Source organism: Leuresthes tenuis, unplaced genomic scaffold (genome assembly GCF_036924035.1).
Source record: "Leuresthes tenuis unplaced genomic scaffold, fLeuTen1.0.hap1 SCAF_14, whole genome shotgun sequence".
NCBI lineage: Eukaryota > Metazoa > Chordata > Actinopteri > Atheriniformes > Atherinopsidae > Leuresthes > Leuresthes tenuis.
Genome location: NW_027325368.1, coordinates 11922669 through 11949183, shown reverse-complemented (window position 1 = coordinate 11949183; position 26515 = coordinate 11922669). Strand labels below are relative to the sequence as shown.

At 36.8% G+C, this 26515-nt stretch overlaps 1 protein-coding gene across 1 annotated transcript in view; it reads right to left on the bottom strand.

Annotated features, from left to right (window-relative positions):
• The window catches only part of pth1r (parathyroid hormone 1 receptor), a 53056-nt gene that overhangs the window by 6844 nt on the left and 19697 nt on the right, over nt 1-26515 (bottom strand). Inside the window, exons 2-8 of the mRNA XM_072364464.1 lie at nt 18622-18724; nt 11069-11179; nt 10789-10910; nt 5786-5880; nt 3834-4020; nt 870-1023; nt 448-508 (exon numbers count right to left, since the gene is read on the bottom strand). Coding sequence (XP_072220565.1) covers nt 448-508; nt 870-1023; nt 3834-4020; nt 5786-5880; nt 10789-10910; nt 11069-11179; nt 18622-18724 — 833 coding nt within the window. The remainder of the gene's footprint in view (nt 1-447; nt 509-869; nt 1024-3833; nt 4021-5785; nt 5881-10788; nt 10911-11068; nt 11180-18621; nt 18725-26515) is intronic.

Below are 26515 nucleotides of genomic sequence, written 5' to 3'. Positions count from 1 at the left end.
CTGATGTCACCTGAATGCTCCAGACCAGCAAATCTTTACTTTTAAAGAGATGTTCACACTTGCTGTTGATTGATCAATCAAGTGATTTGGCTAGCGGCATCTGGCTCACACTTACCCTCTGTTGCTTACTTTCTTAATTCCAATGGAAGTAGTAAGGTATAGTTAGTTTTTCTACCCACTGCCTCTGCATTTAGGCTTGTTTTTTGCTAAATATGTCATGTGTTGTTGTTCATCTAAGTCATATTTACCAAATCCTGAGACATTTTGAGGACCATGTGATTATTTAAGTACTGATGTGTAAAACTTTAAGATTGAAAGAGGTTGCTTTTTTCCCCATGACTCTACAATCAGTAAAAACTGCATCAGTTTGAAGAACACTTAACTTTAGTATTTCTGCACTGCTGTTTGACAAGGATAATGTGAACATAAATCATGCATTTCTCTTACTCCGTGTCAGCAAATATGGCTCTCACAGTTGCCCAGATGGTCACAAACACAGCTGGTACTCCTACAAAATTAAGTAAAAAATATGAATAGTGCTACCATAAAACATATATCATGATACGATAGTAACTCAAGTCTTTATATTGCTTGTATCATATGAGTAGAACCTGGGTTGAACAGCATCCACATTGTATGCGCTGTGCTTATGTAATTTATACGCACAGTGTGTACAATGCAGGAACTGTAAAACCCACATTCAAGCAGTTTTCACTGCTTCCACTGCTCTTTTTTTTGCATATTACTTCAACCATCAAAAATTAGGTACCTTTAGGTAAGAATTTATTTGCATGGAATTAAGTCAGCTGATTGTACCGTAATCAAGTAGACATAAGTACATGTGTAAGTAACAAAAATGAGGAACTCACCCCATCCAATCAGAGTAAATCCCCAGAGATACTTTCTGTCTGAGAAAAAGGTCATAAAGATGAGGCTGTGGAGGTAAAGACCCTCCACAAGGATCCAGTAGTAATTGGTTGCCAGGAAGTACATGAACAAGGTTACGACCACCTTACAGCTAATCTATACACAAAACAGCAGACAAGGAAGGCCAATCAATCAATATTCACACTGAAAAAAGCTTTTTTTTAAAACACATGCTATTGTCTCCATCAAACATTTCTCCTCAAATCATTCTAACATATTTCTGATATCTATGATATAGCAACAGTTATTTACAGATTTTTTATTAAAGTAAAGAAGTAGTGAGGTTTATACTCTCAACGTGTCCAAGTTAGTGTAATCCAAATCATTTGGTTCAGTAATCACTAATCAGAGTGACGTGCTTGTGATTATCACTGTGTGGTTATTGCTCACTGATCCCGAGCTGTGTGGCAAAGCTTATTTTCTCCAGTGTTTTTCTTTTCTTTTCTTTTCCTTTCTCTAGCTATGGTTAAAATAATTTATATGGCAATGTTATGCAGAAGAGTGCATGTGAGATCTGGCTGCTTGAGGTAGAAGTCTGGAGGTCTGGACTATGTCATTGGGAAACTGTAACTGAGATTATCAGATTACTATTATATTTTATTTTTACATTCACAGCCCTGAGCAGTTTGATTCTTCCTCACCACCTCCAGCACTTTTCATGTACTGAGATAGAATTAACCAACAGACCCAGTGGACTGTGCTCCTGTGATTTTGCCATTTTAAGCTTGACATTTTGAGCTTCCAGTTAACTATTTCTACAACAAATAAATTATTCAATGGATTTATATGAAATTTCCCACACTTGGGAAAGGGACCCATTTGAACTTCACTCACATTATTTATCTGCTAAGTTTTTATCCAATGCCCTTTTGAGGTCAGAATTTCAATAATCTAAGTACTCAGCATCTGTAAAACTAAGGAAATGACCACCAACCTCTATAGTGGCAGGTCTGAGGAGATAAATGTTGCCATCGTAGAGGGCTAAACTCAAAAGCTAAACCTGGAGAAAATCAAATGCTACGCATCAGGATATTAACAGCATCATCATTAGCATGTGGATTTTTTTTTAACATTCAGCTCAAAGTAGCTCTGTGACCTCATTATATGTCGCACTGTCTTTAGAGCTGAATGACTGACTGATTGTAGGACAAATTGTCCTACAAATTGAATAATCATCCAATATCAGTTAAATTAAAGGAGTATGCGGATTTAGGGCAGATGTACATGATGTTGGGAAATACAGAGAATGACTATGATAAAATGGCTTTGACAGTGTACAATGTGACTTCACTGTCTCCTCTCTAACCCTAAAACACGCATTAAAATCATCTGACAGTACTGTCATCCTTAGGTTCATAAATTTTAAAAGGCATCTTTGACTTTTTTATCTACTGTCTGTTGATTTATCTATCTAAACATAAGATTTAACGGTAAAGTTCTAATTGATTACTAATTGACTGTATTTATGCATGTCATATTTTCATATTTTAGTTTGTGTGTTTGACACTAACACGAAACAGAAAAGCTGGAAAAGAAATAAGCAAATGATTTGACAGTATCATTTCAGTTCTTTTTTTAAAATATGGCAGTAAATGCATGATAAAACGCATCATTAGAACACAAAAGTGGTGACTACAAACAGCAAACACATCAAGGCAGAGAATATTGGAAAACTGGAGGTGTTACTGCAGTGAGCTGTATGAGTTACTTGTTTTTATTGCTTTTTGGACCTTATGAATTTCCCATGGGTGTCTTTGCCTCGTGTTAGAAGGCAGTAAAAATCAGGAAAAGCGCCACATCGTTGCTGACTGAATGAAAACGTAAAATGACTATGTCAACAAATAAATATGTTTTTCTATTATCATTTTTTTTTCATTGCAGAATGTTTGTGTTTAAACAGAGGTTAATAGTAATCCAGTTAGCATTATGTGCTGATGTACTGACAGAATCTGAAGCAGTCTCAGGAGTCAACACAGATTTAGTCATCCATCGATTTGGCTCCAGGTAAGGTCAAAGCTCCACGCAGCTGCAGTTGTTACTGCTGTGTTGTCATGCTATGATTAATATCAGCCAATACAATGCTCCTTTCTTCTGTTGCTGTGTTATTATTGTTAACTCTTCCTCCTCTTATCAGTCGGGGATTTAACAAGTGCTGATGGGTGACGGCAAGGGTTTTTTGGCATTGGAGTTTCATGTCTTTTCTTGGGACACAGCTTTACGGTTCAAATGTTCGTGTTCCAGAAAATGATTTTCTTTTCCCATAATTCAGGAATTATGGGAAAAGTTGCAAAGTAACTGCAGCGTATTTCAAATAAAGGTTTACATGAATTAATGCACCCTGCCAAAGCACAACCATGTAAATATTGCAGTATGTCACCGACTTTAACATGGATGTTTTACTGCAGAAATCTGGAGATACATGAGAAAAACTATGTATCTTAGGTATATTACGCAAATTGTTTGTGTATTAAAGCATGCATGAAAAGTACACAGTCTTAACACATTTTTTTTTTTCACTTGACTCTGAAAGGGAAAGCCAAGTGCTGGCCCAGTATAACTTTGGCATGGTGACAAACTGTTATTTGCTCCAGCACTGGAAAAGCAGGTGAGACTTTGCAAAATACATGTACCACTTCCACCTTGGAAGCAAATGTGGAACACCAAACTGCACTGCAAATCAAATTATCTACCCAGGGAAAGCAATCAAAAGTTGATACTTTGAGAAATAATTCTCAGCTATTTTATGTGTTATTTGGCATACCGTAAATTCTGTCTTTACCCTGAAAAAAACTATGACATGTGATTTCCACTTTGTACAGTATATACATTGATAGTTTCCTTCTCTTTCTATTTATTGAAGGAAAAAGCTTTGCATGCTGGCTCCATCGACAGGCGTGTTCACTTACAAACTGTGTTTTGTTGGCTGGTGGAGCTTCAGTAATGGACTTAAGGTCTTCCACTGTGACTCTTTCCATGTTCTCTAATGCGGATTCAGAGTAGAGAACAACGTCTTTCACAAAGATACTTATAGCTCTTAGCATGTAGGATACAAATAGGTGCATGTGGATGTAGTTCCTGGTGCAGTGCAACCGTCTGAGGAGAAAAACAAACGACAGCAGCAAGGTCAAATGGTTGATCAGTTGAAAATTGTGTCTTTGTGTTCTATGTTAGTTCGCACACCTACATGTAATCGTGCAGAAGTGTTTTAACACATATAGTACACACAAACTATACTCATCCTAATTAGAGCCAGCTGAATTACACGCTGACTATCACGCATTCTTGAGATTTAGGGAAAACACATTAATATTGGATTGCTATGCTGAAAGTGAGCTGTAAAAACAAATTGCAAGCATGTGTGGAGAAGTTGCAATAGCATGCAAATGTACCTCCGTCAAAAATTCTCTCAGAACATCCTAAACATTTACTGTGGGCTGGCCTTTGGCATCATGATCCGTTGGACTTAATTTGGTGGATCAATAGCCATAATGCTCAGGGGGAAAAAAAGAGTCAAAGACAATATTTCGTAATTATTCATTAGTACCAAAATTTATAAAAGTTGCATTATTAAAGTGTGACTGCGCACTTAAAATAAACCACTATCCCATCCACTATTTCCTTCACTATAGTCTCATTAATGAGCTGACAAGGTACCTTAGAGAACTATTGATTTAGGAAAACTAATCTAGCATACTTTTCCCAGGTGAAAAAACTGAAACACAAGTGCTAATGTAAAATATCCCTTTGCTCTTCCTGGAAAACATTTACGAGTCCTTGCTACTAAAAGCTGATGTGTTGAAGGGGAGACATGGTTAGAGGGTTTGGGAGCTCAGTGCCAGAATGTCAGATGGACCCCTGGGATAACTTATTAAACTCATTTGGCCCGTAGATTTCCTGGTGCCAGTTGGGAGCATTCCTAAAATCTTCTGACTGACTGCTTGTACAGTAAGTCATGCCAGTGAGAACATTGGTAAACAGTGCCTTCACATCGATTCCTGATACTCCCCATGCCATACAAAATAAGCAAATACCAACCACTCTGCTCTGTATAAATCAAACTGGTCAAACTTTGACCTTGTTGTAATTTTTTTCTTGATGTAAGAGGTCACCTCTAAGGTAAGACAGACAAGATAAGGTTTATAAGCACAACATTGGTAGAAAATTATGTTATCTCTTCAAGAAACAAGCTCTTTAAATACAGTATTTTACTCTAAATTCTTCTCATCTTTTAAAAAGTTATCTCATCTGCTGTTTATTTGCGTAGTAAAAACAGTGAAGAAGAGCCCCTTTAACTTGTAGAGACTTAGGAACTTAATCTATGTAAGATACCTTTAACTACAATATTGGACCACAAGTTTTATCTGCTTAGAAGCGAAACATTAAATCAGCATGAAAATAACAAAGAAATGTCAGACAACGAGGCATGCATTACTGAAGGCCTACAGGCAGACTGCTCCTCAAAGGTAGGCATATCACAGTCTGTTAAAAGTCAAAGTAAAAGTCAGAGGTAATGCTTTATACATTTTAAATGCTTCATGGTGTTCCTGTGACACTAAATATCTTGCACTGCATGACTAATGAGTAAGGGAACAGAGCATGATTTTATGATAAAGCCTCTTTTATCCATTAAATCATTATGAAATTTACACTCAGCTTCACACTATGTTTGTAACTGATAAAAATAAATGGTAAAAAAGAAAAAAAAAAGCCATTATGTCATCATTAAACATTTAGACTCCTTGTTGATTCCTTTGACCATTTCCCCAACCTAATTTCTCACCCTGTATCAAAATCTCTCTTGGGGACACCTGAGATTGGAGAGGTTGATTGAAAAATTCCACCGACTGCTCAGACTCACCGAAAATATCCCAAGATGACAACAGCCACCATGAGGGATCCCAGAGAGATAGAGTACCCGACTGTGTAGATGAGATACAAACGGTGAAAAACCTCCTGTTGGAGAGGGATAAGTTGTTAGAATGTCATCTGGATACTAAAATTAATTAAAAGCAGATATTGAAAGGTCTACAGAATATTTCCGCTTTACATAAGTATTAAATACACTACAGCTTTAAGCAAGAATATTACATTTTTGTATGGAGAAAAATATTTTACCTTTATATTATTTAAAATAATGATGGAAATAAATCAACACAAGCAAGTTTATCATTAAGTTACTTGCGCTTCTATATACAGTACACAGTGTGTACTCTAAGCATATATCTCAAGACAACATGTTCCAGGTAAGTGGAAACATCCATGACTAAAAAACTGGGCTGACACAACTGTTAGAAAAAAATGAGTTCTTTAAATGGGCTGCAACTGATGAGAGGTGAGAATAGTGTCCTCTGGATACAAGTCAGATCAAGACTTTACAAAGGCGTGTAAAGGCAAAGATGATGATGGCCAAAACCCAGGCAGTGTGTACCACAAACACAAGTGAAAAAAGCAAATAACCATAAAAGAGTACAAACAAAACACAGTAAATTACATTCTGTATAGTGACAATGAAGTAACCCTCTCTTTGCAGACAAAAAAACCAACAACAGTGTGTTCGCATTAGGTGGGCTGAGAGGTGGCGGTAGTATCAATAAGTCCTCCAAACAAAATGACCAGAAATGTAATTTGTTCATACCCTCAATTATGACCCATAATGGCATCTTGTGAGCTATCACCCCAATGATAAGAAAAAATGTCTTAGAGCAGATGTCATTATAAAATGTTTCCCTTTAACAAACCACAGAATCTTCATAAGGAGCCAGGAGGGAAGGCGTGATGGTCTGGATGTGCAGAGCTCTTTTCATCATTCATTATTCAGTCAGTAACTCAACAACACTTTAGTAAAACACTTTCTTTCACTTCCTGGTTGAGATTAGGCAATAGCATTACAAAATTACCAAAATTGCTTGGTTAAGGTTAGAAAATAGTCTTTGTTTCGGGTTACAATACATTCTTTTTACATCACAACCACTACCTTCAGAAATGCCATTCTTACCATTCAGATGCAGGTGCTATCACTACCACTAGAGGTCACATATTATTTATAGTTTTTTTTTTTTTTGGCCTCCTTAAGCAAACAGCTCATGGGGTCTTACTTGTTATTTTGTTCACTCTTTTATCAGGATCAGGCCAATTCCAGAATGTCCCCAACATCTTATATAAGTTAACAGTAGACTGGGCAGCAATATACTAGTGTTTGTTAACATTGCAGCAATTGAAATCATTCATTATTAGTTACAATAGTTGATTTAAAAAAGGCTTTGAGAATGTACTTGAAATTTCCATCATGCTCTTCTTTTAAAAACAAAGATACTCTCAAATATTAAGGCTAAATTATATCACATTACCTCAAGACCTTATGTTGCTATTCATAATGTGTGAAAACAAATGAAGATCTGACATTTGTGACTGAGCTGAGAAAGCTGGGTGGGGCAGTTTGATCCTCTAGCAGCAAGCTGGTTGTGGGGGGGCACTGTAAGCTGAGCCACAAACCAAATATGCTAAGGGGGCCCAAAAGCTCCTTGTGATGTAACCTGATATTGTACTGCTGTTATCATTTAGCATAAAGATCTTGCCTGGAAAACATGTCTCAGTTGTGGTGATGGTCTGCGGTGTGCCAGTTTTGCTGCACGTGCTTTAGTCTATGCATATGTATTTGTCATTAACTACAGGAACTTCTCCTTTGGGAAAACTTGAACATCGGAAGTCATGAATAGGACAGTTGTGCTGCATTGATTAATGGCAAAGAATGGGTGAGAATCAAAGTATGGAAGCACTGCCTTATGACAAACTATTTTTTTCATGTCCTAAATGTTTTAACACAACTTACAGTATCCAGGAATAGCCCTGGGGAAAGGGATAAACTGGGACATCCATGTGACGATTATTGTATAGCTTCTGGAGCTACAATGCCTTGAAAATATTCTCACCATATGGCATTGTTCCTGTTTTGTTGCCTAACAACTCAGGGTTAAAATAGAATTTGCTGGGGTAGTATCATTTTATCAACACAACATTAAATTCAAAGGTGCAATATTTCCATATATAAATAAGCATTCACCCCCACAAAGTAAAGAGAGCAATTTGCAACAATTGCAGCTCCAGTCTCTTGGGCTATGCCTGTACAAGGTTGACACATCTAGCCACAGGGATTTTTTGCCATTCCTCAAGACAAAACGGTTCCAGCCTCTTCATGCTGTATGGGCTCTAGTGGTTTATGGCAATCTATAAGTCACATCACACATTCTCAATCAGCTTGAGGTCTAGACTTTGACAAGGAATTCCAAAAATATTTACATGTTTCAAATACAACCATTCAATTTTGCCTTCATGATATGCTTTAAGTTACTGTCACTTTGACTTTGTCATCCTATTCCTCAAGCAACATGAATTGTGCTGGTGACCATTACCCATTACCCATACCCATGGCATGGCATTGAACATGGATATAAATACATTTTCCTCTTTTACTTGAATCCATCAATCAGTCCTCTATATCTGACCAATTCCCCAGGCCCTGCCAGAGAAAAACATGCCCACAGAACAATGACTCCACCATACTTTGCTGTGAAGCTGGTGTTGTTAGACTAAAGGATTTGTGTCACATGTGATGTATTCCTTGAGGGCCAAAAAAGTTCAGTCTGACGCAAGCACTTTTTTCAACATGTTTACAGCGTGTGCTTGCGTTTTGGTAAGCTCAAAACATAAAAAAAAAAAATTACTCAACAAATCCCCTTCTTTGTGGAGTGTAGTGCTTAAAGTGGACTGCTGCGGAGCTGTGCTGCTCCTTCAGGATTATCTTTGGCCTCTTTGTTACCTGTCTTATTAATGCCCTATTTGCCTGGTCTGTGATTTTTAATGCTCTTCCCTCTGATAGCACGTTTGTTGTGGTGACATATTGATTCAGTTCCCTAATAATTGATTTAAAAGTGCTCTAGGGGAAATTTATGTTTTGACATATTTTTCTAATGCTGCATTCCTATGGTGTCTTTCACAATTGGCATATAGTGCAACACTTTGCCAACAGGAGGACTTAAGTGAGGTAATAATGTGACTTCTAAATGTTACTGAAAGGACCGAAACTTAATTAAGAGATCTATCCATATGCATACAAACATTGTCATTTCAAATATCTTTTTAAGATTGTCTATTTTATTTCATCAATTGAAACTGCAGGCAGTAATGCATCATAATAGGAAAAATGGCAATGTGGGTGAATAGATTGGCAAGGTACAGTACATGTTAATAAAGTTGCGTTTAAGTTATGCTGAGATTGTGTTGAAATGTACAAATTATAAAAATTCTAATACACAACGACGATTCTCAAGGTATTAAACTTTAAGTAAAGGAATCTCAAAACAAACACATAGTTGAGAAAGAGAAAAGGAAAATAACACACAAAAGAAGAAGTAGTTAAGAAGAATAAAAAAATCCTGGATTTCAACTGTTCAAAAGGCCTGAGTAAGAGTTTCTGGGAGAGTCTTAATAATAGCAAAAATAAGACTAATAATAGGGATAGTAACAGAAAAAAGAATAGCTAAAATAGCAGTAATGGTAATAAATGGTAATTATGAAGCAAAGGGGTGTAGTAAAGAAAATCATAACAAAAAAAAACCAATTACTGTAACCATATGTAGCTGATATCTGCTTGATTTGTGCGGCTGTTTAGGACTTGTTGTTAATGATACACAATGAATCCAAACTGCCTGAAGGAGCGTGTCTGAAACAATTATCTCCACATAAGTTCTGATTCTATAATTAATGTTTTCTTCCAACCATAACTGCAGAAAAGAACAAAACTGAGTTAAAGTTGAAATGCATGACTAGCCTCAGATTTTCAAGAATGCAGCAGGAAACAGAAACCACATCTGGCATGGCCAAACATATATCTGTGAACTTATTCCACTGCCATTTTTCATGGTCCAGTTCCAGTGAAAGAAAATTATAATTCAGCACCATATAATGACCTAACAGTGACTTCCAACTTGCAAGCCTTAGTCTTTGAGAAGCATATTGACAAACCCCAATGGTCAAAGTCAGGTGGATAATGGCTGTCAACAGTCAACAGGCCTGTGCAGAGACCTGGCCTCAACCCCATCAAACACCTTGGGAACATCTGTAATAAACTAGAGCCAGGTCTTGTCACCAATCATCTGTGCCTGACCTTGGCGATGCTCTTGTGGCAAAACTGGAGCAAATCCCTGTAGGAAGTTTCCAAAAACGCTTGAGAGAACCTTGGCTAAAGAAGACGAGGCAGCTGGAACAGTGGACTTTTGAATAAGGTGTGCAATTACATGTTTTGGAGTAATGCTTCTGTATGTATGTACTTTTGGAAGTGTTGTCATAATATGTTTACATGACTTCAGTTTAGTGAAAAAAAGAAGAAGAAAAGTAAGTAACAGATTTACCCTTTATAGCTGAGATTACAGACAGTATTTTGTTTTTCTCTTATAGGAATGTTCTTTGGCAAGATTTTCAATTCTCTATTAAGACTAACATGACTCTGTTTTCTGTTTGTGTTTGAATGGAAATTTAGCTAATTATAGATATATTATCACAAAGTAACCACATTGCTTTGCAATCCTGTCATTATCTCCCCATTATAGGCCCAACGTATCATTAAAAATGATAAAAGTTTATTCACATTGCACATTACTGTGAAGTCAAATTTCAAATGTGTTACTCATTTTGAAGGAATTGAAATTACAGGGTAAAATGTGGCAATACTAAATGGCTGTAATATCTTGCGTGTGGCAGTTTAGTCTGGTGATATTTGTTCAGTCTGTTTCTCCCAATTAATTTGGAGGTAAGGTAGTGTTACTCTGTCAATTAGAATGTAAAGGGAAATGAGATGGATCTCACCTTTTCATGACTATGGTTGTAATGGTAGAGGAATTTTGCACATTCGTTATAATTGGCCCATGTCTTGTTGGCTGAGGCCTGCTCCCACGTTCCATTGTTGTCACACCGACGATATGCTAGTCCTAGACACCACAAAGAAAAAAAAGTCAGTACATATTTGAAGCTGCATAACTGCATAAATTACTAAAGACATCTCAGAGGGAGCTCTGATTATGACTGTATACTATGCAGTAGCACAGTAGTGTCATAAAATGCTAAGTACATCCCGAGCCCGTCTTGCCTTTATGGTTAAAGTCATAGATATAGTCTGGGCAGGAGGTGGACACAAGCTTTCCAGCAGGTCCTTGAGGCCAACAGACAATTCCATCCCACTCTGGTGCGCAGAAGCCATCTGAAAAGACAAAAACAATGCTGACTTTTAAAAAAGGCCTACAAAGCACTGTTCATCCATGGCTTCAGCATCATATAAAATCTCTATCAGTTTTCAAAGGATTCTCTTGTCCTTTAAAAAGTAAGCCAGATGCATGGAGTGTATATTTATGCAAATTAGCACTTTAAAGCAGCCTTATAATTTGTGGTATGTCTGAGTGTAAATGAGACCTTTTTGCTGTTTTGCTTAAGGAAAACATGGGTCATCCGAAAAAAAACACATACATACACCACTTCCCATCTATTGCAGCATAATCAAGACTTGTAATCATTGAATTCCCAGTATCCTGACAACAAGCTCAGCATTGAGTCCAATGTCTTCGCTGAGGCCTGATTGTTAGTTGCTCCAAATTTCCATAACTGTTCTATTGTTGTTAGCATCATGCTGGTTTTAAGTTGTACGGAAATGGATTTCACATGGATCTCATTTATAAGATTGTCTTCAACACTGAAAGCATTGTAGTACTCTAAGTGGGATATTATGGATAAATTAAATTGCTATGTCATAATAGTTTACTTTTGATACAGATGTATCACTGTATGGTTTTGTACATTTCTTCACATGCATTAGTTTCAACGTGGCTATCAACATTCAATGTAACTGATACATGTTTTATTTTAAATGTTATTTGTTTGGTCTTAAAATGGCAGAAATAGAAAATTCTCATCAAATGTATTTTAAACATCTCATTTAGTTTGGCAGAGGGTCCAAAACCTCTGAATATCACTGATTATTTTTTCTCAGACACAATAGACACACAGTGTCTGTCTATCTATCTATCTATCTATCTATCTATCTATCTATCTATCTATCTATCTATCTATCTATCTATCTATCTATCTATCTATCTATCTATCTATCTATCTATCTATGATGGTTAGATCAAAGAGTTTTACAAGAGCTACATAACAAAATATATTTTCAGCACAAAGGACCCCTTACTGTCAGCTAAACAGTGGACCTCAGCCCTCTGATAGTAGGAGCAAAGTTCCCTTCTCCACAAAATCTTGGCAAAAACCTCCTTATGGCTTGGCATTTATATTGTATTATTGAAAACATCTGCCCCACTTTGACCACTAATAAGTAGTTAAGGATAAAACTAAAACGACCCACTCTTTGCAGTCGATCCATTATTTTCCCATTCCTGTAATCAAACTTGCAAAGAAACATCTGACGCTATGGCGACTTGCTTTTTATTTGCCTGTCACTGTGACCATGAAATTAAAGAGCAGACTGAGTGGAGCTGACTGATTCCTACAGATCTCTGGTGGGAGAAAAACAGAGTTTAGTTTTGAAAATCACACTGACCACACATCCTGGGAGTAAAAGTAGAATTGCTGCTCACTTTTGCCATAGGTTTTATTGCCATAGGACCACCTACTAACAGGCTTAAATTAAACAGTAAACACACACACAAGTATGTCATTTTCCGTAAATTCCTTGACCACGATTTAAATATAAATGTAACGATGAGGGCACTTTGGTATTAGTGATGTCACTGGGGTTTTAGAAGGTTTTCTTACTTTCCCCAACTCACTTAATTCTTACCTGCAGATGTCTAAACACATGTGAATTTTCTCATGATACATGCAACCTTTTATAATGATTGCTGATGTTATTCTACTCATAAAAACCACAAGTTTGAGGGCTGAGCTATTTTCACACTGCAAGGTCTGGGGATTTGAACCCACATCCCTCCACTGTGCTCTCCAGGCAAACCTCAGTGCTTCCCCTCAAAGAAAACCTTGTCTCAGCATCGTAATGATGACTTTTGTGTATTTAAAGAACAAATATGAAGTAAAAGTGCTTTTAAATAAAACAGTTTTAGATTTATACAACAACTAATCCTTTTTTGCAACACACTTGCCTAATAATTGATTTCTCTCAACAATTCCTGTATTTTACATTGCACTCAATTTGTAGTAGTCATCATGTCCTATAATAGCTCAGAAAACCACAAGTTTATGGCTAAAGTGCCAAAAACTCAGGGGGTGGCCAGGCAGGCAAGAAAAATAAAGATGTAAAGCAAAAGTTCTGAAAAATGCATGCAAGAGGCTATCATCTGTTAAAACTCAACTGAATTCTTCAAGGTCAAACCCAAAACAGTGTAAAAATAACATTATATGTTACAAGAGTTGAATTACATCGATATCTATAAGACAATTTCAATCAAAATACTAATATAGTTCATCAGAAAGCAACAGCCATTTTTTTCTCAAACTTTGTCTAAAAATCTTGACGATCTAAATGTTTTTTACTCTACATCAAGCAAATATAATGTAGAGCACGTTTATGATGTTTTGGTTGATTTTCACAAAACCTAATTAGAAAACAACCAGATGTGGCTCTTGAGCACAAATAAAGTGAAGTGGAGTAAAAGCAATTAATGTCGCATTATGCTAAAAAAATCTAATCGTGCACATGAAATGTATGTGTTCATCCAGGCATAGGGTACAACCACATAGGAAAGATTTTTTTTCTTTATTAAAGTAATATGTTTACTCTGATTTCCTCAGCTGTTATGAGATTGAACAGACTTGTGCAATCTTCCAAAAGAGGTCAGACAATAACCACCTCGTGCAGGATGAGTCACAAGCAGAGTAGGACAGCATCATCAGGTATGCAGGTCAGCTCGCTTGTGCTGATCTACTGATCTATCCCCAAAACAGCCCCTAAAGCATTTGTCAGACGTTCCTGATGGGCTTGTCTGAGCGCACGTCCAGACTTAAAATGTACCATAAAGAGGTGAAAAGAGTAGAATGCTCAGCAACAGGGCTGATGCTATTTTATTATTTTACTTTCATACAATTAAACCCCATTTAGTTTTTTTCTTTTTAATTGAAAAATCTGTTAAATTAATGCATAATTATAATTGTATTTGTCAACTAAACTGTAAACCAGAAATGTTAAGCTATTGCTACTACTACCCCACATGGCAGTAATAAGACTGACTGACATGTATTACTAGAGGTACAGTTAGACATTTAGTTGAGGGCTTAAACCACTCTTATGTGTTAAACATGACATACAGATGGTCAGTTAGCTTAACCAAAGGTGCTATGAGAGAGACAAACCATATTTTGTTGACTAGAAAACCCCCAAAAGCTAGAAGTCAGCGGAAATGGCAAACATCTCCTGACAATCATGTTTGCAGTGATGCAGGTGCACAATTTTGAATCCATGACAGTAACTTTGTGGTGGCAGGCTGTAGACGGACTATGGAGCTACAAGCACTGTACTGGAGAGCAAAGAACGTGGAATTTAGAAGATAATGCAAGAAGCAATTTTGGTTTATATTTATGCATTTAGCAGACGCTTTTATCCAAAGCGACTTACAAATTAAGATATAACAAGCTACTATATGGTGCATTCATGTCATTTATATGCACAAGATTCTCTATACATTCACTTAGAATTAGACCTGGTGTTGTGTCCAAAAATAAATGCACATAAGACTTTGACTTAGCTTAGCACAACTGCAAACGGGACACCAGCTGTTACTACCTGTGAGAGCTACTTGACTGCTCTAGTCACATTTTATATAAGCTGGCTGCTGGGACACAATACAGCTCTTTTTATTTCTTCTTAATTTCTTTATGCCACCGTTTTTCCTCTCTCCACCTGCCCGTGACCCAAAATCTCAGAAAGGTGGAGGAGAGAAAAGCAATGAAATGGGGCACTTGCTATAGGAGCTATGAGTGAGGATGCACAGATGGGTCCTTTGCAAAAGTCTTTTGGCAACCATGACACATTATGCCACATTTCGAATTGAAATAAAAATAAATTAATGAGATGTCATGGGCACTGTTATGCTGATCTGACAAGGAGTGTGCAGCGTCAGACTGCATTAAAACAAAGGGCAGATAATACCACTGTACCACATTTCATATTTAATTGACATTGCTTATCAGCTCCAAATAAAGGATGTCTTATTTTGTTAACTGTCTATAGCCTTGATTCCTCTCTTTTCACGTCTCTTCCTTGCCTCTTCTCACATCTCAAATTGGAGTGACAGATGTGAGGATTCGAGGAAAAGAAAGGAACTGAGGTTGTAAAAACTTTGTATTAACTAACATTATTCTATAATAAATATACAGATGCTATTATTGTCAGTTCATCCAGAGCTCCACCGGTTTTCCGCTTATAAGGTCAGTGCTAATCTCGGTCCATTTGCAGTGAATGTCCCCAGACAGTGGTAAGAAGATGCTCAGTGATTTTTTATGGTCCACCAGGCAAGCTACAGATAGAAGACATTACTAGCTGTAAACCATTTATGGTTGCACGACTTACATCCGGTCGTAAAAGGCCTGCCCTTATATAACATCTTTTGACCTTAGCTGTGTTCTAAGTGCTTTACAATGTGTTTCTCACTCACTTCACACACACACACACATATACAAACGCACGCACACACACACACAAATTTACACAGAAATGGAGACAGAAGTGATTAAATTAATTAATTATCTTTTCCAGCTTTGTACGCATTTTGTAACATTTTTAAGAAAAATGTCGCACAAATAATGCTTATATTCACCACCAAATAAAAAAAGAAAAAAAAAGAAAAGAAAAATTCTAGAAAAAAAGTCGAGAACCAGCAAATTAACTGGTGACAGATGAGGGTGTCAGGATTAGCTATGAAAGATGCATTCAACAAAAGGCAAAATATCGGGTCTTTGTTGACCAGATTGAGCCAAACCCTGTCAAACTAGTAGCATTTGGTTTGAGATGGCATTTGTCAATGCAGAACTTTCCAGGAGTTTGGGGTAATCTCAGGATAATGTAATGAACAGGCTAAGGAAGGAAACCATTGTGGGATGTACATGACCCTGGAAAGACTTCAGCCTGCACTGTATGAGAAACAGGTCAGGTCACCGGGATCAATACAGCCGTATTGGCTAGGAAGTACAGTACGTTGGAAAACCCATTTCACTCTATACTTTCTGCCTATGCATCCAAAAATGTAACCTGAAACAATGGAGGAAGTCATATATCATCTCTGCAGGAAACACAGCAGTGTTCTCTGGGCACAAGCTCATCTCAGATGGACAGAAAAACACTGGACACATGTTTTGTGGTCAGAGGAGTTCACATTTCAACTTGCTTTTGGGAAATAACTGATATCTGGTTCCATGTGCCAAATATGAAAAAAGTCTATCCAGACTATTATTCGTGAAAGGTGTTAAAACCAGCGTCAGTGAAGCCAACAGTGTGGTTTCATTGTGATTGTGTGTGCTCGACTGACGTGCCTGTAGTTTAGAGCTGTCTGCTATTGAAAATATATGGGACATAATCATGAAGAGAATTAAACAATGATGACCACGTACTGCTGAGCAGATGAGATCTTGTATTCAGCAAGAATGGACACAGATTCCAATTACAAAGTGCAAAAAATAATATCATAAAAAATACTATTTGATGGAATTAAAAGTAAGGGCAATGTAACACTTCCAAGGCACTGTGTGTTTGCCACTCATACATCTCACTGTATGGGAAAGCTCCGAGCATGTCTGAAAATGTCAAAGCACTTCTTTAGGTAATTAAGAAAACTGCCAATTTTTTAAATCATATGTTTAGCCAAGGCTGCACAAAACTGTCCAGTTTGGTTTAATGTCACTAATGTTTAAATTGGTGATATTGAAGTCCATGCTTCAACAAGTATTTGCTTTGAGGTGCATGTTGCAGAGTGACACCAGGCTTGTCAGTAACTTTGACATGCCAAAATGGATTAAGCATGATGGTGGTCAGATGAGCAGCAGACTTACATCTGAGAGAGCCTTCGTGTTTGATTGCCCAGCTTTGCATTAGCAAATTTGGGCATCAAGTAGATTTAAAGAAAAAGAACAGTGCTGTTGATCTACTCTGGGCAAACACAGGATGCTGGTCTCAATAGTAGCACTTCTGTCATTATTCAAAAAATCTAACAGAAGATTGATGGGCATTTACCGAAACCATAAAAAATCGAAAATACCACAAAAGGAATGTGACTACAGGGAATAGTCAACAATGGTTTTTGTGTTCTGAGCCTGGTACGTTTTTAATTATGTGTTTCATTTATAACGGGTATCGTTTGGAGGGTCAAAGAATTCAAGACAAACCACAATACACTGGAGTTGAGAAGAAAATATTACAATTGGTTTGGCAGTGGAATCCAAAACCATTTCTGAACAATCAACTTGGAAAATGGCAGTAACCGCAGATCCACTAGATGCGAGGGTCTGCTGGAAAATGACGCTCTCTGGACACTCTTAATACACAAATACACCCGAGGATCAGCTTTGCCTTCAATCCCATACTCAAGAAAGTCAAAGGTCGTTTTTAAATGTAACTATCAGTACACAATGAACTGCCAAGCATCTTCTCCAAAAAGCTGCTGGATCTGAACACATCAGCAAAATGTAAAACTGTGCAAAAAATGTTTGTCTGTCAGTCATTTCCTTTTAATGAAGCAAAACGGTTATCGAGAGAGGCTGAAGTCTGCACAACATCAGCTGATTATAATAAGAGAGTGTAAGCTCTTACAATCAGCAGTCCCATTCAAACAAGTCACCAATGATATTCAATCACGATAACAAAGCACATTTTACGGTTTAACACACTCTCACTTTCACTCTTGTGGTCATCATGCTGGTGCTGCTGAACTTTATTGTTTGTGATGTTTGGTCTCCCCTTCCAACTCCATCCTCCCCCACCAGGTACTCCCCCTCAATCTGATGACATCCCCTGCCTTGCACACTGAATTTCAAATCTACAAACGTGAGGCTTTTTCTGCATAACTCTCAGCCCCAACAGAAACACACAAACTGGGATTTGCAGAGGAGCGTCCTCAGCGGCTTAGTCTTTTTTTTAAACACAAGGGGGGAAAAAGCGTTCTGATACAAAGCTCATTCTTCTGAGCAAATGGAGTGAGACCTTGCTATCATATGAACCATTCGCAATTTCACACATCCCGCATATTTAGCATCCTCCAGTTCTCAACTATCAACAATTGGCCTGTTGTCTAACAAAACATTTTGTTCAATTCACGGTACTCAAACCACAAGGGATGGGCTTATAAATTGTATACGTTGTCTTTCCAACAAAGCCATTAATCTGGGTGACTGCATGGCATTCACATTGTGATCCCTTTTGACACGCCACACTAGCAATAGATAAGTCACAATCTTGGATATTATATATTGTACCAAATAATAAACACATTAATTTTTTGAAATGTTCTGTCACTAACAATGTCTTTGACATTGGTAAAATCAGTGGATTTAAGGGTATTTTTACAGTCAATATCTTCAGTCCAGAACCCCATAATTGATAAAATGTTTGTCATATGGTTAATATACAAAAATATGCGATAGTTGACATCGTAGCACCAAAAAGCCATATGACAGGCTATGTCACATACTCACCAGGGATCTTGGTCTTTGACTTGATGTTATCCTCGCACATTTGTTTGGCTTTAAACAAAAGGCCTATCTGTTCCTCTTTTGTCAGCACATCATCTGCATAAACCTGCAAAACGGGACAATGAAGGAAAGTAAATGACAGATGCTTTATAGGAAATAATTCCAAAAGCTAAAAAAATAAAAAAGAGACAAAAAGAAACAGTGTTTGTGAATGGAAAAAGGATGTGAATGGTAAATATATAGCTAAAAGCAAAAATTAGGATGAAACTTATCACTTGGCTGATGTAAAGACAGGATGTACTTTTCACAGCTGCTTGAAAACCCTGTAACTGCTCAAAGTGCTAGTGCAAAAAAAAAAATCCAGATTCCCTCAGGAAATATGCGCCAAAATGCACACTACTGACATTTTATCATGAGAGCAACATGGTTGTCTGGAATGTTAAACAATGTGCTCAGTATCTGGGAAGTCATATTGTAGAGTACGCTGAGAATATCAGTGGAAATGACAAAGCACTCATGAGTTAAATAGTGTATTTCTTTTTCTGCCCCCACTGCATTAAGTAGGACTGTCTTCTTCTTTTTTTTTTTGCCCACATTATGTATTTTCTCAGCCTTTCAGCTTTGCATTAGTAAGTTACATGGTGCTGCAGGTGTGGTTTTTTTTCAGTCACGGAAACATTTTCCTTTCTCATAGTTTAAACCGACTAGCTTGCAGTTTGTTCACGGATCACTTTCAGGCAAAGACAAATGTGACTCTATTGAAAACAGCCACATTCATTTGTATCAGAGCGTGACAAGAAAGGTGGGAATGAAGACATTAAATTCACACCCAGTGCAAAACCTAAAGCACAGATCAGCACACAAACAAGTATAAGCTTCTATGCTGTCATACTGGGGATTTTATGGTGTTTGGACCTGCGCAGCAATTTGTTTTCACACAATGAATTAAAAACTAACACCTATGCAATACAGAGTGCCTGGAGGTCTGACAAAAAAAACTCCAAGTCCTTTTCTTTCTTTTTTTTCTCTTTTCTGGTCCAGTGATCCAGTGCAAACAGTGTAAATTAAAAACAGACATTTACTCAGAGCAGCTGACTCCCTGGCTGAGGTTGTATCAGTCAGTTTCAGACACAAAATGCATGTCTGAACGTAAAGAAGTTAAATTTTGCCCTAACTCCTCTCAGAGAAATAGGTCATTTCACATATTGGCATGAAAATCATTTGCCGGGAAGCAGTGGAGTCACAACACTCAGCGAGGGTGAGGATGCTGATGGAAACACAGATCTGAGTAATTCAACTTCTAAACATGCATTACAGCCATTTCCTGGGAAAGTTGTATGTCTTAAAGATTATATTCATAATCTAACTTAATGTACACAAATGTGGTGGAAAATAACTGCATGCGCAGACATTTACTGGGCCTCAGGTTTAGCCTCTAACCATGAAAAACGCCAGCTAAAAGTACAGCTAAAAATGAATTTTCAGAGTAAAAATTGACAAACAAAAAATACTAGTATTATGAAGTTGGAAAAAAAAGTCCTGTGACCTCGACTACGTGCAGTGAATGCAGTTTTATTATTCATCAATAGATAAATCTTTAGAGCGCTGCTACAACTAAGAATGAGAGCCATCTGTAATATGCTTCTTATTACAGATGGCTGTAATAAGGCTGTCTTATTCTCTAAGCTTCTTCTAATTTTCTGCACTTAAAAACTATGTGGGGTAGATCTGTTCATATTCAACTTCTAAACCTCTTTGCAGAGACACTGAACAATTGGGAACAAAGAAAGTCTACATTGTCTCTGATGCAAGTGTGCAATTTTGAGAACTTCAAATTAAACTGCAAATAAGCCGTTGTTGGTTTACTGCATACAAACCCACAATACCTCAATCCATCAATATTTTCATTACTTTCAGAGCTGAAATAAGGATGTCCAGTCTCTGAGCTGAATAAGGTTATAGAATTAAGACATTTATGGTTTTGCACAGTAAACAACCACAGATGGAACAACATTTGACCGCAGGCGAACAAGGATAGATACTACCTGTTTACTGTACTAACTATGCCAATATAGAATATTCCACTGACAGCTCCTGAGACATTCACTCTATTTTCATCTGAATAACTGCTTGGTGTTACTTTGGGTTGAAGCTCATCCAATAAACATCTAGAAAAGGTCAATAATTCAGATCCTACCTTTGCAGCACAAGAATTACAATCATCACCCTTGATATATTTCTAGAAAAGTATTTTTAGAGTTAAGATGATCGAATGCTTCTAGTGGATGTCGAATGGAGTTGAAATGTCAAATAGTTTTGTTTTTTTTGACAGTGCATCAGTTACAGTTTTTTTTTTTTTTTTCCTTTCAGGACACATTGAGATCAAAACAGTAACCTTCAAAGCTGAGTTCAAGCCCCTGCGAAAGATTAAACTCAAACGAGGCACCGAGTTTCAGAGTCCTTTTTTTCAAAAACTGAAGAATCATTTTCTGCCACTGCAGACTGGCAGAAACTTGGAAGACTATCATTTACCGTTTCAGGAGGAGAATCCCAGGTAATGAGTGCGCCCCCTGATTATTTCTGAAAACTATTCCTCCTCCACTGGCTGGAGTCCAAACCTCTAATGTAAACACAACTCTCAGGGGATGAAACATGGACATTCTTATTTACTGTATATCGTTCAAAACACAGTATTCTTTTTGTTGAATACTTCTGAGTTTTTGCCAAAATAAAAATTAGAAAGATACATATGATATATTTGTGTTTTCATCACCGGTCGCTAGAATACAAACTTCACTTGAATGAACCACAAGTTTGTATTTGTCTTTGCAAACTGTGGCTTGATGACTTTAACTGCAGCTCTCTGCAAGAATACAAGACCAATATTGAAAGAAACTGTAGTTAGGCTGCTCTGTCAAGAGAGTGCTGAAGCACAAAGATTAATACTAATATCATATGTGAGAGCAAAGCTATATTTACAGTCAAGTTTTGGTTTTCCATCTCCAGCATTTCATTTTTTAAAAATTCTCATCAAAGGTTGACTCGTGTATATAGACGACATGTTAAGCGGACACTTTTTTCACACTTTTTTATCACATTGTTACACATAGAGATAAAAAAAAGGATTTTTAAAAAAAAGGTTAAAAAGAGTTTTGTTACAGGCTACTCATACTCTTCCTCCTGTCCTCATATCCATGCACATGGATCACAGTACGACAGAATAAAAGCAATCGAGTGTCGCTACAAATGCAAGGAATTGCATGATGAAATGATCTAATTTCTCTCATAAGGGATGGTTCGGTGTATCCTATGGCTAAAGAAATAATTAAGGGGGGATAGGAGCTCCTTTTCCATATTTAGAAAATTCAAACAGCTCTTATTATGGCTGCTATGCAGATACTTCCAGGTCATTTCACTCAGATAGGAAAGTTCCTAAGCAAAATAAACAATTCAACCCAACCCTTCTTCTCCTCCTCCTCCTTCTCCTCCTCCTCTTTCTCCTTCTCTTTCTTCTTTCAAGAAAGTTGTGGTAAACCAAAGTCATTTCCTGAAATGCCATGCCTTGAATCATAGAGTCGAATGCTGAAGCTGAGTGTGGTAGACTTTCATTTGAAAGCACAAAACAAAAACTTGAGAGTACAAAAAGTTAAAATGCGCCACTAAAACCACATTGTTCTGTACACAATGAGTCAACATTGAGTGGAGATTCAGAGAAAATGGATGACCTCATTTGTACTATTTTCAGAAAATTAAATAGTTATAATCAGTATATCAAAAAAACAACAACAGCATAATACCACTTCCAAGTATCATAACGGTGGCAAGTATTTTTAAGCGATAAAATGGAAGTTCCATATGGTCTAGATTAGAACATTTCTATGACCCCACTAAAAAGAAAAATACAATTTTATTCGTTCAAGTAGCTGAGTCCTACAGATACTCAAAAGAAACAATGGATTTTAGCTGAGATTACTGTTAGATCTATCAAAAAAATTGAAAAGTTGAAATTGTTTGGCCTGCTTATATCCAGCTTTGCTACTTTGCAGCAAGATTACAGCTTGAACAATAAAACACTAAAAACAATATGATGGAAATACCTCCATAAAATTATAAGGTTAAGCTCCTGGTTAAGCTTTATTGCATTCAAAAGAGCGAAAAAAAAATGTCCTGAATAGTTAAAGAGTGAAAGAGTTTTCATGTTGAGATAACAGTGGTGCAGACCAAATAATGCGTGTTTTCAAGTACATGTTTGTAATGGAGGTGAAGCACCGGAGCAGAACGTCAGCAGAAATGGCTGGCTGTGATTGGCTGAGAGCCAAACACAGCTGGTTTTTAAACAGACTCTCAATCCTTATTGTTGAAACAAGCTGAATATGTTCAGATGCATCAGCAAATTTAGAGAATTAGAGAAAACTGATAACCAATAAACCCACTGGGGGGTCACTTTGTCTTGGTGCATTTTGCATAGAGCTTATGCAAGTAGTGTAATTTTTTAAAGGTTTTTATTTCAGTTTTTGTAAATCGGACAACTCATAGCAAAGTTATGTGACTGCACAGAAACAGCCGAGAAAACACACACACACACACACACACACACACACACACACACAGATTGTCTTACTTCATTTACTTCAATAGTTTCTGCTGTTTTGACAGTCAACACAAAAACCTCTGATGACAACTCTGGCAGCATTTTGACGGGAAGCACAAACCATCCGATTTTTTTTCTTCCTCTAATTTCAGGGCCAATAATGCCTCTCCTTGTTAGTTGATCCATCAGTGAGGATAAGATTTTTAGGTAAAGTGAAATTTTCCTTTCCAGATCACACTTCATCACATGGATGATAAATAATACACTGATAATATTTACTTTGGTCACTGTAAAGCGCCTCTATTATGGGAATATAGCTGAATGTTTGTTTTATGTACTTGTTTTGGTCATTTGCCATTCTTTACACCATAGGCTAACATTCACTTCCTTGTTGTTGGCATGTATTCAAAGTTTGATCCCAAGGGCTTTTGGACTTTCCTGTATGTTTCTCTTTTCTTCACAAAATAGTTGAGTCTAGAAAAGTACAACCTCACTGAATCTAGATTTTAACAGCCTGTCCACTATCTGGGAAAAACATGAATATGGTACTTTTGACATATTGCACCACATGAATGTTTTAGCGGATGAGGTTCCTGGATATTCTAAACTCTATGAGTCAGTGCCACTCCTCTTCAACTGTGCAATTTACATTTGATGATAAAACCCACAAACCACAAGACTGGCTGTCCTTTGGAAATGCTCGCAGACCACATTCTGACTTAAAGCAGCATTTAGCTCCTAATTATACCCTGCTCTGGTAGTAAGCCTGAAGAACAGCACTTTTGTCCCAGATGGAAACATTGTGTGTTCTCTGTAAGGCAGCATACAAGGCAGAGAGCTGTGATTGGGTTGTTCTATTTAATTAAAACGGATAATTCTTCCATTTTATAAGCGATTTAATGCACCGAGTGTGGGCCTCTGCTCTCATACAGCGATGCAAATGCACCATTTTAATTAATCAAAAGTTTAAAACTACAATTACATAACTATCACATCATATACCAGTGAATATCACAAAACAACTAATGATACATAGCAGACTTCAGGGCAGGTCATTTGGTTTCAATAACAGGATAGTAGGTTTAAATAAATATAAATTCATGCATGGATTATGAGGATTACAAGTTAAAAATCTGTATTTCAAAGTGGATTTGTACTCCATAAAAGCCTTTTTTAGTACAAATTGCAGCATTACTTGAATGTGATATCCTCTCAGTCACAGCTCGAAAGTAATCTGCTTAATGACAACTGCTGATGATACAACAAAAAATCATCTTAGTGTTCCCATCATCCTTCATGAGATATAGATTCCATCTATTCATAATCGATCATTTAGGTTAGGTTAGGTTTAGGTTTGTATTAGCTGTTAAAACGACTAGGCTCTTTTTTCTTTGACAAATAAATTGAATATTGTTACAAATTAGGCGTTTACACGGTGAGTCAATCTTATTACAAACCTGCGAACAGCACGGACCTACAATAATTGAAAACACTAAATAGGTGAGGATGCAGAAAGTAGGCCTCTACAATATTTATTAACACAGACACATTCTAATGGACTCATCCATTTTTAAACGAGACTTTCACCAAAATACACGCTGTAGAAAGAGAAACACGTTAAGTCTTAAAATATCTTCTGTTTCATAAAAATATATATATATATATACACAAAATGTTTCATGAATGAATAATGACAGTAAACAGAATGTCAGGTTGTGTGTCTTTTGTGGTTCAGGTAAAGTGTCTGCTGTGCTGTTTGATTTCACTTATATCAACACCTTCACCACTGCTAATGTTTCCCTCTTTCAGCCTCAAATTAAAAGCAGTTTGCCGGACCTTTTCCAGAATGCTGTTTCACTGTAAGCATTACAATTAGCTGCCTGCGAGCACATTTTCAATTCAAATTATACTTAGACATTGCCAAGCGAAAGTGTTAAGAGACTAAATGAATGTCAACCACCATCAAGCATTCTGCATGCAGATCATTCTCGAGTCCTTTATGTGTTGCAGACACTGTTTTAATAATAGAAAACACAATGTTCTCTGTTTAATATGTTCAATCAGATCTGAGCGATGGGGAAATAAATAAAGCAAGACAATAGAAAGAGGAAAATAATTTATACCATCTAAATGGACATAGCTATCTCTTTAATATCTCCGGCAGTATTATTCCATTAGAGTGTTGCAAATATGAGCCACTCTAATCTATTTTTGTACCAGCTTTTTAAAACTACTTTGATTAACTGTGCAGTTTATTTGGTTAAATATCAACAAACATAAGCACCAGATTAATCTATGTATAAAGCATTTCTTAAAAACATTAAAAAAAACATGTTCTTAATTGTTATACTTTATAAAATATTTTTCACATTGATTACCACCACAATTAAGAGTTGAAACAAACCGTGTATCAAGAGAAACTTTTCATTTTGAACAATAACACATGCACTCTGTGCCATGAAAAGTGAGAGCTCAACATAACAAATAAATGTTGCAGATTTGAGTGAAAATGGAGGAGAGTTTTAAAAGGTGAAACATGTAGAGAGCAACCCTCTTATCAGCCCTTTCCCTGCTGTTAACTAAAGGGGCACAAAGTATCCCACTGACTGCTAAAGCTAGGATAACGATGCTGTCTGTACCCCAAATCTTAACCGCCTTTTTCAATAAAGTCAGTAAATTGTAGACTAATTGCGCACAGCTTAATTACCAAAGGTGTCTTTCATTGGCTGCTAATATTGAACTCCACTGTTTGCTTATTGAAGATGCTTCTGAGTATGAACTTGTGCACTTGGCCACCTTGATTGAAGTGCTTTTCAGAAGAATAATTCTACCGCGAATCACAAAGAAAAGGCAAAGTCATGTTGAAGCACAAATCTAATACAAAGGCAAAGAATACAAATCACTCGACACTCATAAATGCACTATCGGCAAAACACTTCAAAGTCTTATCAATACTGACATCTCAAGTTCTTCTTAGAATGAGTTTGTATAACATTAATATTTTCTAAATACATCTGAACCACATCTCTCCACACTGCTTAGAAAACAACTGTGACCTTTAAATGATATCTAAAGTTTGCTTTGCACATTGCTCTGGGGTAACATCATTTAACATGTAAAATAAATCCAAGCTTGACTTCCAGCACAAACAAGATGAAAAAAGTCCACTTGAGACAATAAGGGATATCAAGCAAAAATCACATAATACATTTAATCATGTGACAATTGAAGTCATAGATTTTTGTTTGTATTTATACAAAGTCATGTTCCATTGTTTTAAGGACATGCCATGAAAAATGAACATCT